This window comes from Anolis sagrei, chromosome 2 (genome assembly GCF_037176765.1).
Source record: "Anolis sagrei isolate rAnoSag1 chromosome 2, rAnoSag1.mat, whole genome shotgun sequence".
Taxonomy (NCBI): Eukaryota; Metazoa; Chordata; class Lepidosauria; order Squamata; family Dactyloidae; genus Anolis; species Anolis sagrei.
In genome coordinates, this window is record NC_090022.1 from 232,710,778 (window position 1) to 232,725,541 (window position 14,764).

The following is a 14,764-nucleotide window of genomic DNA, read 5'->3' on the forward strand; positions in this document are numbered from 1 at the left end:
TTTAAAGTCTTCCATAAGAGCACACATACCTTGATGAATGTTAAACTGATTGATCAGTGGAGAAAACCAATCAGAATGCTAACAGGTTAGGTCTTTCTTTCTTTCTTTCTTTCTTTCTTTCTTTCTTCAGAAAACTGAAGTTTGAAAAACAGCTATGAATTCCTCCCTTGATATCTTTTGGACAGGTGCTTAGCAACATTGAATTTATTAATTCAATAATGAAATGCAACCTGGCATATCTGCATTCCTGATATTTAATAATGCTCAAATAAATTATATTACAAGGAATACTGCAGAAGTAATTTGGATTGTTGTGACATTTTACATTACTGAAACAGATAGGATATATGAATGATGCAGAATTTATTGTTAAAATAATTCATGGGCCACTTTGCATATAACTCTGGTGCTGAGATGACCAACTTGACCCCTTGGAAGCAAGTATTGAAGAAATAGCATAGTTATTGCTGCACTGCAATTCTCAGTACTCCAAGAATAACCACAATGCAAGAAACACTGAAAACTAAGAGCCCTTTCAAACTACATAATTGTAGTAATTTGAGTCTATTTTACTTGTCATGGTTCTATCCTATTAAATCCTGGATTTGTGATTTGTTGATGTATTTAGTAGGCTTGGGCGGTTTGGTTCGTTAATTTCATAATTCGTTATTAATTCGTATTTAAATTAGCTTACGATCCAATATTGAACCATGCAGGAATAGTGTGAGGAGTAAATTAGATTCGAAACAATTTTTTCAATTTATTTCGTAATTATTTTGTAATTATTTTGTAATTATTTTGTAATTATTTTTTAATTATTTTTGCATGTCTGGTGCAAGTTTTATAGTTGTTGTTTGTTTTATCACACCAACAATCAACAACAGAGGGAGAGGGAACCTTCAGAAGTTCCCCCTGTCCCATTTGGAGGTTTTTTTAGCATATTGCGCAATCGCGTCCGCCATTAACAAATCGATTCGTAATTATACAAAATTTCGTATATTTCAAAAAAATTTAAAGGAAAATTTCGGAATTATTTAAAAAAACGAAACACAAGGGCCCCCTAAAAACAAAATGAGTTTAGAACCAAATTTTTCCGTGGTTATCCAAGCCTAGTATTTAGAATTCTCAGCTAGAGAGCACCATAGCTCAAAAATCCAGAGTTCTATCAGATACAGATACAGTAGAGTCTCGCTTATCCAACATAAACGGGCTGGCAGAAATGTTGGATAATAAGGAGGGATTAAGGAAAAGCCTCCATGCTGTCATGCCAGCCACATGACCTTGGAGGTGTCTACAGACAACGCTGGCTCTTCGGCTTAGAAATGGAGATGAGCACCACACCCCAGAGTCAGACATAACTGGACTTAATGTCAGGGGACTACCTTTTTACCTAAGGAAAAGCCTAATAAACATCAAATTATGTTATGATTTTACAAATTAAGCACCAAAACATCATGTTTTACAACCAATTGACAGAAAAAGCAGCTCAATACAGGCTAATGTTATGTAGTAATTATTGTATTTATGAATTTAGCACCAAAACATTGCAATGTATTGAAACAGCTGTGTATCTGACAGCACTGGATAATACAGAATGACCGAAATGTGGATAAGCAAGACTCAACTGTAGATAAAATGGTATCAAAGTGTTGTGATTGTACAATATGAAAGGCCCCTATGAATAAAACTAATATTGCCAAACTGGCAAGGCACCATTCACACAGGATTCATCTACATTGTCAAATTAATGTAGTTTGACACCACTTTAACTGCAATGCTATGTAATCATGAGAGTTGTAGTTTTACAAGGTCTCTAGCAACTCTAAGATGCTCAATTCAGATTTGGGGATATTTAACCCTCCTCCCTCCCCACTTCAGTTTGGGTCACTTGCCTCTACTAGCTGGAGGAAAAGCTTAGGGCAGTTCTTGCTATTAGTGAAACAATCTGCAACCCACAATAAGGACTTAAGGTATCGTTAATTTTTTTCTAGTTTCACTGCCAGGGCACCTTTCCATGACTGCTCTTCACAGTCCCTTGTGCCACTGTTAAATTTTGGAAATTGTTTCTTACTTGTTTTGCTCTTATCCCCTGTGTATGTACTTCAATGTATTACCTAGACTTCATGTAAAACATTTGGTTTTCTGATTAATTGGAACAGCTGGCTTGCTTGTCACAATCTGCAGATCTCCAGCAGAAAGGGGAGCTATAATTTAAATGTCCCAAAACCAGCTTTAGAAAACAATGTTACCCCCATAAATCTCACTCAACCCATGTAAAGATGAGTTTTTTTAAAGTGGCTAAAAGCTTCCTGAGCTTGGGAGAAATAAGACCTGGTGACAATTGGACCATGGCAATGCTGGGTGTTACCCGCATTGCCCTGCCTTTTTGAGGTGGCATGAAATTAATGGATCACCATAAATCGAGATGTGCTTTGAAGGCATGTGCACACACACAAGAACTGTAAAATGTTTATACTGAGCCTCCCTAAGCTTTCCTCTTTTAACTTCAAGAAGGTAATGAGTGAATGTTGGAATTTTATAGGCAGAATATATATTTGCAGGGGGGTATATGGAAGTAGGATTCTTCACACGAGTCAAAAAATACAAACAGCCATTTTGCATCCATCTCTATCTCTTCAATCAATCACTTTATTTATATTCTGCTTTCTTCTCATGGCAGTTTACAGTTAAAAATACGTACAAATGAAATTGCATAGAGATAAAGCCATACTAAAAGTCAAAGTTTAAATAAATAATTTTAAACTCTATGTAAAATTAAAAGCATTTAAAACATTAAAAGCATAAGATAAAAGTAGTGTAACACATAAATACAGAAAGCTTTTTGTGTGTAAAACTATCAGTCTCCAAATGCACGCTAGAACAGAAAGGCTTTCATGTGCTGATGTATAAAGACAGCAAGAAAGGAGGCAGCCTAACGTCCTTGAAAAGGGAGCACCAGAGTCTGAGGCCCCATCTACACTGATCATTTTATGATGTTTCAAACTGGCATGGAAGAAAGTGAGTTCACTTTGCAATGCTAACATAGGAAATCCTAGAACCAGTGTGAGGCCCAGATTGTGAGGACACAAGCTTTCTTTCACATGTGTTGTCAAAGGCTCTCATGGTCCGAATCACTAGGTTGCTGTGAGTTTTCCAAACTGTATGGACATGCTCCAGAAGCATTCTCTTCTGATGTTTTGCACACATCTATGTTTCACCCACATTTATGGCAGGCACCCTCATAGGTTGTCTGGTCTGTTGGAAACTAAGCAAGTGAGGTTCATTTATCTGTGGAATGGCCAGGGTGGGAGAAAGAACTCTTGTCTGCTTGAGGCAAGTGTGAATGTTGCAGTTGGCCACTTTGATTAGCATTGAATGGCCTTGTAGCTTCAAGGTTGGTTCATCAGGTGCTCTGCTATGGCTGGCTTCTTTGGTTGAATTAGTCTGCAGTGCCTTTCATGTTCCTTGATTAATGTTTGGGCGCTGCGTTTGGTGGTCCCTATGTAGATTTGTCCACAGCTGCATGGTGTATGGTAGACTCCTACAGAGGTGAGAGGATCCCTCTTGTCTTTTCCACCCAGAGGAAAAATGTTCTTACCATACATCAGGGAAACCACTGACTGCATAGGAAAGCTGATGAATAAACACAGCCTACAAACTACAATCTACAGACCCACTAAGACAGGCATCCTCAAACTGCGGCCCTCCAGCCATTTGGGCCTCCATCTCCCAGAAGCCCTAACAAGTTTGATCAATTGTCGGGAATTCTGGGAGTTGAAGGCCAAAACAGGTGGAGGGCTGCAGTTTGAGGTTGCCTGTATTAAGAATATCCAACAAATACAATTTCAACAGAAAGGAGAAAACCATGAAAATGGACAAAATCTGGCTACCAGTATTAAAAACTGTAGAGTTAGGACAGTAAATAAAGAGAAATATGCAAACAACAGGGGAATTCCAGACATGAAACAATCAGGGCCAGCTAACATCTCCTAACAAAGGATTCCCCCAGGCAGAAATCAGCCAGTCTTTGAAGCTGCAAGGCTATTCAATGCTAATCAAGGTGGTCAATGGCAACATTCACACTTGCCTCAAGGAGACAAGAGTTATTTCTCCCACCCTAGACATTCCACAAATATATAAGTCTCACTTGCCTATTTTCCAACAGACCTCACAACCTCTGAGGATGCCTGCCATAGATGTGGGTCAGGAGAGAATGCTTCTGGAGCGTGGCCATACAGCCTGGCAAACTCACAGCAAGGTGCAACAAGCTCCTTCTCATGCTTTTGTGGTAGCTTGTTGCAGCTTGAAAATGCATTAAATGGTCAGTGTAGATGGGACCTGGGAGTAGCCATGGAAAAGCTTCTCCTGTGTTCCCTGTGGAAAGCCCTTCTCTCATGTTCCCTCTGAAATGCACTGATAAGAAGGTGCAGGGTCAAAAGAAGCATCTCCCTTGAAAATCTTAGAATTTGGGGAGGCTCACCTGGAAAGATATGGACTTTCTGAGAACTTTATACAGCTTTATAGGTCATAATCAGCACTTTTAATTTTGCTTGGAAACAGACTGACTGGCACTTCAGACGTCCTAACAGGGGGTGTTATTCTGTGTGCCTAATGTTATTCTGTGTGGAATTGGTATGGATGAAGCAGAAGTGAATGAGTGCTCCACTTAATCCACTCTCCCCTGCAGTTTCTCTTTGCACAAAGAGTCAATATTGCCAGCTTCTGTAATGTGACTTATGGCTCAATCTATAAACCAATCAAATCAGAGTTTTAACAAATTGAAGTTCATGGGACACAGTTGCCTTGACATTATTCTCAAGATAAGATGGAGTTTCCTATTTTATTTTTCCCCTTTCCAGTAATCAGAATCCCCTAAAATGCCTCTGAACAATAAGATAGCTTCCTTCCATTTTCCTTACCAGGTTCTCAAATCCCATTGTACATTGCGGATGACCACAGAACTCTTACGGAGGATACAGGAGAGTTTTTGGGTGGACAGAGGGAATATCCTTCCCTTCAAATCACTCACATTAGCACATTTTAAGACTGAAGTCCTTCAAAACATATGCTGGGATCACATCTTTAAAGTACTATCAGAATATATATATTTACAAAACAAAATTACTGAAAAGTGCCCCACATTTACATAAGCAAATGTTTTCTTACCATAATGTTGATTTGTGGTTTCTGTCTCTTGGCCAAATCAATAATATTCACACCATTGTAATAAAGGTTTTCAAAACATCCATGAAAGTTTTTCCATGGTATTAACCCTGACTTTCCAGGCACTGGAATCCCTCCAAAGCTGAGCTTAGAAAGAGAAGAAAAATCAATAACAATATTAAATAATTTTCTGACAATCTGTTTCCAATTTTGACGGCAATAATATTAGCAATGGCATAACAGCAACAGTTTCAATCGGTCAAATTGGAATTCATCCAGTTTTTCAAAAATTATACATTACACTTACTTAAAATATAGGCTGAGATGAAAAGCACAGAAAGAGCATTCTAAGTGAGAAGTCAAGGGTTTTTTTATTGGCTTTGCTTTCAACAACAAAAAATTATAAAGGCCATATATACAGTAGGTCAGTATAGTTCTGCTAATGTTTATTCAGATATAAGTCCTACTATAGCCTCATTTATACATTTGGGATGCCTATTGAATTAACACAAAACAGGAAAATGTAATTACTTCTGAAGTAAAACACACAGCTTATCTCCCATTCCATCACTCTTATCATGTAGGAATCAATGTGTCCAGTGACACATTGTTCTTCATGCAACTGAGGATTCTGGTTTTTGTTGTTTCTAGTCATCTGCATGACATTTATATGTGGGGAAGCTCTTTTGCATTGCCATATTGTGCTTCATGTGTGGAATACAATGGAACCAGAGATGAAAGGGTGTGTTAACTCAACATGCTTCCCAAACAGATAAATTTGGAATCAAATTAAGCTTATTATCAAGTGTGCATAAAATTACAGCCTTAAAATGAATATACATAGTTTAATTCCATAATTTTCAAGTTTGTCTCAATCCTAACTTATTTTCATATATTACATTTCTTTTTAAAAAATAATAAGATAGCAGTTTTTCATGTGATTTTCATTGCAACTGCTTACCTGGCAACCAAGGGAAATAAAACAACTTATGCACATACCCATATATTTACCATTCTCTATTTTGTCTAAGCTATTCAGGGATACTCTGTTCACTGCAATGCATGAACTATGTTGCATTCAGATCCTTTACACAAAATGATGCACCAGAGTTCCCATGTTTATATTAATTTATGCATTTCATACATGTTTGTGTGAGCCATTGATTTTTTTTCATGTCAGGAGCAACTTGAGAACCTGTGTTGAATTGAGATCAAGGATGAAAGGATCCAGAATAAGGATCTTAGTACAACAATTAAAGGCTAATCTATCCTCTTCCACATGTATTAAAATGCAGTCACACTTCCACATGTGCTAAAGGGCAAGACCAGAAGTCAGCAGAGTCCTCCACATATTGTGGAATACGAGTCTGCTTATCCCTGACTGTTGTCATTCGGAATAGTAATCTAAAATTACCTGGAACATATCTATTGCCTATTCCTGCTCTAGAAGTGCCAAGGGGTATATTCACATTTAATTTTTCAATGGCAAGATGTTTTGGAAACACTATACTTTCTCCTGCCTGTTCTATCGCCAATCTTTTCATCTGGCTTTTCCTCCTGCATGGTGTAATGAGCACCACTGGTTGTGTGCCAGTAGGTGGTTAATGGATATGGATGTACTGACTGGCGAATGGAGCTATTTTGTCACTGATGCAACTATACACACTCACTGGTCTCAAGAGCACAAATTAGTGGAGCCATCAATCTAAATATTAATTTCCTGCTACTTCCTCTACACCCCAAATCCTGTTTGGTATTGGTATGTCACACATGTCTCAGTGTGTCTCCTAAAAACTGAAAACATGACCATTATGCAAATATTTTTGCTGATTTATACCAAAGTCAAGGGCTTGCACACCAGTAAGCCGTGAATTAATAAAATTATGCAGGGAAATTGATACAAGCTTCAACAAGAACTGAGGATGCTAAAACACTCCCCTGACTGGCTCATGGTCTCCTTCAATTGAATAATTGCATTTACATAACAAAGATAATAAATCTAATAAATGAAAGAGAATTTTCACACCTCATAATCAAGGTCCAAATAATTGAATTCTCCCTTTGCATGAAAATGGTGAGTGTGTTTATCAACTGTAAAGTTCACTTGATTATTGAAATGTTCAATGAGGACTGAATGCCAATGCTGATCATCCAAAAGGCTACCCAGAGTGATATTAATCTGGGCATCAGTAGAATATATTTTAGCATCACCTTCAAAGGGAGAGAAACAAACTGTTAGGTCTGTTGCAAAAAACACACACAATCTAGACAGTTACTTATATGGCTGGTTTCGGCTTTTTTAAAATAAAGTAAACTGCTAAGAAGATGTGCAAAATGAATTTGCACTTGGTACCTATATTGATGAGTAAAGAAAGCTTTCCATTAGCTAGTGCCAATGTGATGTGATCTCCATTCTGTCCTTCTCTGTGAAGCAGAATTCCATCTCTCTGGATAGTTTTAAACTTCAGAGAAATTACATCTTTTAGTGCCGTCGTGGATTTGGGGTTAAATCTGTAAAGCAGGAAACTCTTTCCATCAAAATCTGCCACTTCAGACCCTGAAAAACACACAGATAAGCACTTTCTTAAACAGATTCTCAACAAAGGAAAAGGTTTGATTTTTTGTTTAATAATAAACAGGGTGTTATTAATTTTTATATCCAATTATCTTATGTCCCAGGAAGTGGTGGTTCATGGATCAATCAGAGGACACCTCACGCCAAAATTGGTGGTGAAGGATATTCCTTTTCTCAATTCATGAGTGACCTGTCCCCATTGTACTTTGAGAGGTATGGTGGTATTTTGGGGAGGGGGGGTTGTATCACCAAGCCTATATTCAATTCTGTAGTGAAGCCCACGGCCCACAAATACACTGGGAATAGACTGAGACAACAATGTTATTTGGTTCCTAAAGGTGTGCCTCTAAAGAGCAGAAATCAGGGGAAGAATTCTTTCTCTGGTCTTTTCTTGAAGTGTTCATGGAAGCATTTTACATGACTTTGATCATTATATGTAATTGCTGACATTGTTGAGGCAGAAGCTCTGAGACAAACTCTGGAAAACTGAGATTGCTAGAGAGACCAGACAACAAGAACTGTGAACAAAAGGGACTGAAAAAAACTCAGCAGACAAGGAGAAACAAGGGAAATACAAGAAAGATCATTCTTCAGAGAACAAATTAACATGCTTTCTATTTGTTTCTGCCACTACTACTACTACTATTGTATGTGTCAACTGCTGATTTATGACAACCCCATGAATTTAGTAGAGTTTTCTTAGGCAAGGAATGGACATTGGTGGTTTTGCCAATTTCTTCCTATGAAATATAACCTACAGCCCCTGGTATTAGTTTGCCATCCAAGTACTAACCAGGGTTGACCTGCTTATCATGACTGATTAGGAAGTACATATTGTGGATATTCTAAATTCCTCCCTTTCCTACCAGATTCTCTTGGGCGAGCTGTCATGTGACTATGAAGAGGGCCTGGGTGGAGCATATCAGTTTCTCCATATGCTTTTACAAACCTAGCCTGCTTGTAAGATTTAGTTGAAAGGACTGATTGCCAAGAAGGAAAATGTTTCAGTTTTCCCATTGCATACCAAGATTGTTATATATCAGTCAGACTTGCTTTTCTCATACTCTTTTCATAGTTTTGTGTGAAATAATACTTGACAAAAGGAGGGAAGTGATTTTAGTAGCTGAAGGGGGTTCTAAGGAAGAGTAATTTAATGTAAGGCTGACCCTTGCTAACAATATATTGGATAAGACTCTCTGTTGTGTTTCTGAAACACAAAAGAGAAAGGCATGCTCTCCAAGTCAAATGTGTACATTTCACATAAATGAAAAGCCCTTATGGCTGTTTTCCCATCTAGTCCCTTAGAAGATCAAGTATAGTCACCAAAATGCAATAATAATAATAATAATAATAATAATAATAATAATAATAATAATAATAAATCTAAAATAACATCTGTCACAATTTATTTTTTAAAAAAACTTGTCTTGGGAATCTAAAGAGCAGCAGATAATGCCGAAGTGAAGTACACTGTGTATTCACTCTGCATAAGCAAAAAAGACAAAGGATTTAATAGTTCTTGAAAGATACATTTCTGAAATAAATGAAGATTTAGCTGCCAGCCAATAATATATGAAGTCATTCTTTTGCGCATGGAGTATCTTTTTCCAAGTCAAGGGAAGGAAGCTCAGTTATATTATTTAATATAAATATGGGACAAAATCATCTAATAAATTCCCCTGTGTGAGTCCTACTGAAATTATTCCATACTTTCTGGCTGGTTGTGTTTGAAAAGATACTCACTTATCTACAGGATTTTCAGCTATTATTTAATATCAAGCAAAGTCATCACAGTTTAAGGACTGCCTGCATGATGCATTGGATTGGGTGTTGAACTACAACCCTGGATATCTGGGTTCAAATCATTGTTTGGTCATGGAAACTTAGTGGGTGGCCCTGGAGAAGTTACACACACTCAGTCTTGGAGTAGGGCAACAAAGAAAATTCAAGCTCAGGTTGTTGCTTTGTTGGTTTTGTTTTCCCAGTTCTTCATTCTTTTTCCATAAAATGAATGAGGTTGCAATTCTGTGCTCACTTGCCTGAGATGATCACACTCCCATTCAAATAATTTCTAAATAATTATGTATAGGACTGTGCAGCTTTTGGAATGATACAAAGAGGACACTGCAATTATCTCTGCAACCAACACTTGAAACCCCAGTATTTTCCTCAAGGAATATTAGACCACTCAAAACTGGGGCATCAATTGAGTAACAAATTGATGGGTTCAATCTATTTTAAATATTTTGTCTCCTATCCTTGACACAGAGCAGCTGATAAATAAAAACCAATTAACAAATTCATTAGCACTTTTAGTTGCTCCTAATCCCTATCCTATTTCTGATCTTCCTCTTCTATAAAATAATAAATGGTCATCTCTGTGTTAACTTATGCATTCTGAAAATTAGCCTTAATGGATTTTCTCTTTTCTGACCTTCAAGATAAAACACACATAACTAAATTGTACTTTATTATACAGTGGGAATATTTGTGCCATTCACTTTTATTACATTTTATATTGCTTTTCAGAATACAGAGAGTGAACAAAAATGTTCTTAATGGTCATTTGGACCTGTGCTCCACGTACAAAAAATGTGTTTTATTTCAAAAAGAAGAGGCACTGTCATGTATTACAGTGTTGGGGAATAATTTTGAAGTACCTTCTCCTCTTCACTTTAATTCTCCCAGATATTTGCTGCACTGATAATAATACAATATTCAAAAAACAGTGGCCTAGAACAGGAATAGAAAAGTATGAAATCTTGAAGAATTGCCATCAGTCACTGTCAATAACATTGAACTAGGTTGGACCCATGTTCTTACTCAATAGAAGGCAGCTTCTTAATTTTGTATGTTCTAGTGATGCTTCTTGGAGCCCCCAGTGGTGTGACGGGTTAAACCACTGACCAAAAGGTCACAGGTTCGAATCCGGGGAGCGACATGATCTCCCGCTGTTAGTCCCAGCTTCTGCCAACCTAGCAGTTTGAAAACACTGTGAGTAGATGAATAGGTACCACTCCAGTGGGAAAGTAATAGCATTCCATGCAGTCATGCCGGCCACATGACCTTGGAGGTGTCTACAGACAACACTGGCTCTTCGGCTTAGAAATGGAGATGAGCACCACCCCCAGAGTTGGGCATGACCGGACTTAATGTCAGGGGAAAATCTTTATCTTACCAGTGATGCTTCTAGCAGAGCTGTAGCAGAGAGTGGGGAAGGGGAAGGGTTCAAACCCCACCCCACCTCATTTTTCAGGTTAAAAAAAACTGGTTTACTCATGAATTTTAACTGGGTAATCAAATCCCCATGCTAAATCTTTGAGAAGCAAAAATTAAATGAGCCCCTTCAGAACTGCAGGCACTATTTCAAGCAAATTTTGACAATTTATTCACATTGTCATTACTTGCAACAATCGGTGATATAGTGGAAACAACCAAGTTGGCCCACCCATAGCTGGGGGGAAGAGGAGTCTCATGAAGGAGGCCAGACTTGGAGATAGCTGCAGGCTATTTGAGGCTGCTCTGCTCCCCTGCTGTGATCTTTGCTTTAGCCTGAGGTAGGAGGGAAGTTCCTAATGAGGAATTAGGCCTTTCCCTACTTGCTCCCTCCCCATCTCTTTTCCAGAGGATAGTAGGGTGTTCAGCTTTATAGCCTTTGCCAATATATTAAGAAGCCAAGGCTCTATTTTGTTCAGACCTCATATTGGGCTTGATGCCTTTGGGCTGTTGTTGCCTCAAGCTGGGACCATTCTATTCTGATGGGGGTCTTGTGGTCTTCCTCTGTATCTGAGAGGCCTTCCAGGTTCCACCTGGTCAGGCTCATGGACCAACAAACTAGAAGTTATCTGATTTGGTCTATTTCTGGAAGCTGTGCAGTCATACTCTCTTGGCCTCAGAGCAAGGTATGGACTAACACACTATTAGAAGTAAAAAATCTTCATTATGTGGCCAAATGCCTGGTTTGGGGTGGGATTTCCACCTTATGTTATGTTTCATATTTATATATTCAGTGTTATAGATATGTATTTATATATATAGGCTTTCATATTTATTTATACATAGTTAATATTTCACTGGATTTTCACCTCATGCTAGGTTGCATGTTGGGCCCTTCCTGGAAGAGGCTGTTTGCTTTGCTGCCACAAGGAGTGCCATTTTACAATGTTTGAGAGGACTTGTTCAGGCTCATAGTCTAATCCCCTGAAAGGAACAGTCACACTCTCTCTGCCATAGAATAATATAAACACACTCAGATTAACTATGCATCTTCATTATATTGCTTATTTTCATAATGGTGAATATCCAGGCAGTGTCTTTTAGGACTGTGCTTTTGACTTATGCCAAGGCTCATCCATTTGGGGAGTTGTAATCCTAACAAGCTCCGTAAGAAAAACTTAAATTTAAATACACTTTATGATTTTTCCAGATATAGAACACCTGTGATAACTTGTAATTGCTTTAAAAGTTTATACTTTTATTTTTCCTAAATCGAATAATTAGGCACCAGATTAAAGGTATTTTCTGTAGTTTCTAAAATTTGATAATATATATGGGTCATTGATCTTGATTTTCAGATATGCCAATTTAAAGTGTGTGTGTGTGTGTATGCATGTGTGTGTGTGTGTGTGTATGTGTGTGTGCCATTTTCAACACTTAAACAAAATATACATAAGTACAATGGGGCAAGAAAGACTGACTGGACTTGCACACTTGAGTGTCTACTGAAGTTTATTAATGGATCCTGATTTCTATCAAAGTGTATTGTCACAGTTTCCAGACATTGTGATATTCTTTTGTAACTATAAATTACCAATTAACGATCATTTTACAACTTGAAACTTTGTAATTAAAATAGAAAATTGTTTCAAATAAGTCTATATAAAAATATAGAATAAACCATACTATTTGATTTATTTTGTATTATGGAACTATTCTTCATGATTCACTTTAAAAAGTTTCAACCACCCCCCATTTTTTCTGGCTATGGCCCTGACTCCTAGTGCTAGAAATGTGCATGTTTTATGCCTACACACTGCCACAAATGCCAGCTTGACAATTATGTCAGCAACAACAAACTGTCTTAGAATGTCAGGGGATACGCAGTATGCTATAAACAGAACATCAAGGTCAACACAGGTTGCTCCAAACTGAACTCTCCTTTTTATTAAAGTCAACATGTGATAAGGTGGCTGGACATATTGACGAGAAGCACTGTGCTTCATGGTTCAAATTCATGGTTTGTACACCTATTTTTTCCTAAAGTGTTTAGATAATCCATGGGATCCAATGTTTTCTGGAAATGCAGTGGAAGGGAACAACCTCAGGCAATGTCATGCTTTCCAGACCACCATCACCTCAGCCTGGCTTTTGGGGAGAGAAGGAGGATGAGAAGGAGAGAGTGGGGAGAGAGAGAGAGAAAAAGAGAAACCCTTTTCTATTAACACCTAGCAATCAATTTAGAACAGATCTACAAGAGTGCCACCAGAAGTTTACAAGAAAGTGAGGCAGTCCTAGCATTACATGGAACAAGCAACACCTTTGCTGATGTGTGAGATTGAAGCAAATCTATTTCAAATTACGGTGCTGCTATATACTAAAACAAAATGACACTTTATGTAATGGAGATTTTGTTTTGAATTTTTTTTTCTTCCAACATAAATGACGCATGTGTACTCAGTTTTGCTAAAATTAGGAATTGAACTTCCATATTCCGGTTTGCTACATGAATCTAAGGATATTGATATAAAGTATGGGGCAATTTCATATCCAAAACTCTTGTGAAAAATCTTTAGTTCTATAATTGTGAAATTAATATGACAAGCAGAATCTAATTTTCAGTTTAGAACACATTTGTACACTTCATGTTACATCATGATGTCCTTTAAGCTAAGAAATAATACATTACTTACTGTAAGTGCAGCCATAAGCCTCAATTCGCATCCCAATCCGGCCATTATGATTCCAATCCAAGGGGACAAACCGCAAAAATCTTGCTTTGATGGAATGTTGGAGTTTATAATATACCACATTGTCTGCATTGGTGTTGCCTGAAAAAGCCTGAAAAGGACAATATAGTTTTTGCTATAAAACTTTTCTTACTGTCCCTTACCAGCTCTGAAACTTTCTGATCTGTGCTAAATAACTGTGCCAGGATCCAATTGGGGACATTAACCTATGTTTTTGGGGCATCCAGGAAGAAGCAATGCCCCCATCTTATTGTCCCCATCTCATCCCTTCCCTCAATGCTTTCACCAAAATGAGCTAAAATAATATTTTCTAGAGCAAATTTTCTGGTTGCTTTCAGAGCTTGGACTATGAAGACAATGAAAATGCCTTGCTGTACTGTGTAGGGAATGATATTACCTCCTTGTGGCCCTACTAAGAAAACATTTTAATTAACATGAGCTACCCCAGTTGGATCATGTCCATGGTATTCATGTCCATGGTATTACTGTAACATTACCAGCATGAGGCTGGCTGCCTTTGAAGAGTACTTCAGCTGGTCCAAAGAGCTGCAGCTAGGCTGCTAACTAGGGCTGGCTACAGGGAGCAGACAACCCTGCCCGGTTTCAGCAGCTCCACTGACTGCCAGTCTGTGTACGAGCACAATTAAAAGTGCTGGTTATGACCTTTAAAGCCCTAGATGGCACACGCCCAAGCCATTTGGCTTTCCACATGTACTTGTACAAACCTTTCTGGGCCCTGAGATTTTCAGAAGAGACCCTTCTCTCAGTCCGACCTCAATTTCAAGCTTAATTGGTGGGAATGAGAGACCAGATCTTCTTTCTCTGTGGCTGCCCCTCAACTCTGGAACTCCTTGCCCAGGGAAGCCAGAACAGCCCCTTCCTGCTGTTTAGCAGCAGGCTAAAGTCTTTTTATTCCAACAGGCTTTTAAAGAAGAAAGTTTTTATGATCTTGTCAGGGGATGCTGTGGTTTTTTTATGTTTTTATGGATTTAACTGAATTTTTAAAACATTAATGATGTTTAATACTGTTTTAATATTTGTATATTTGTATTTTTAATTG

General features: G+C 37.9%; 1 protein-coding gene across 2 annotated transcripts in view; it reads right to left on the reverse strand.

Moving 5' to 3' along the window:
- The window catches only part of CNTNAP4 (contactin associated protein family member 4), a 330,423-nt gene that overhangs the window by 112,465 nt on the left and 203,194 nt on the right, over nucleotides 1-14,764 (reverse strand). For both annotated transcript variants that reach the window (XM_060762046.2, XM_060762045.2), the window contains exons 4-7: nucleotides 13,648-13,795; nucleotides 7,517-7,720; nucleotides 7,190-7,374; nucleotides 5,167-5,310 (exon numbers count right to left, since the gene is read on the reverse strand). In XM_060762046.2, coding sequence (XP_060618029.2) covers nucleotides 5,167-5,310; nucleotides 7,190-7,374; nucleotides 7,517-7,720; nucleotides 13,648-13,795 — 681 coding nt within the window. The remainder of the gene's footprint in view (nucleotides 1-5,166; nucleotides 5,311-7,189; nucleotides 7,375-7,516; nucleotides 7,721-13,647; nucleotides 13,796-14,764) is intronic.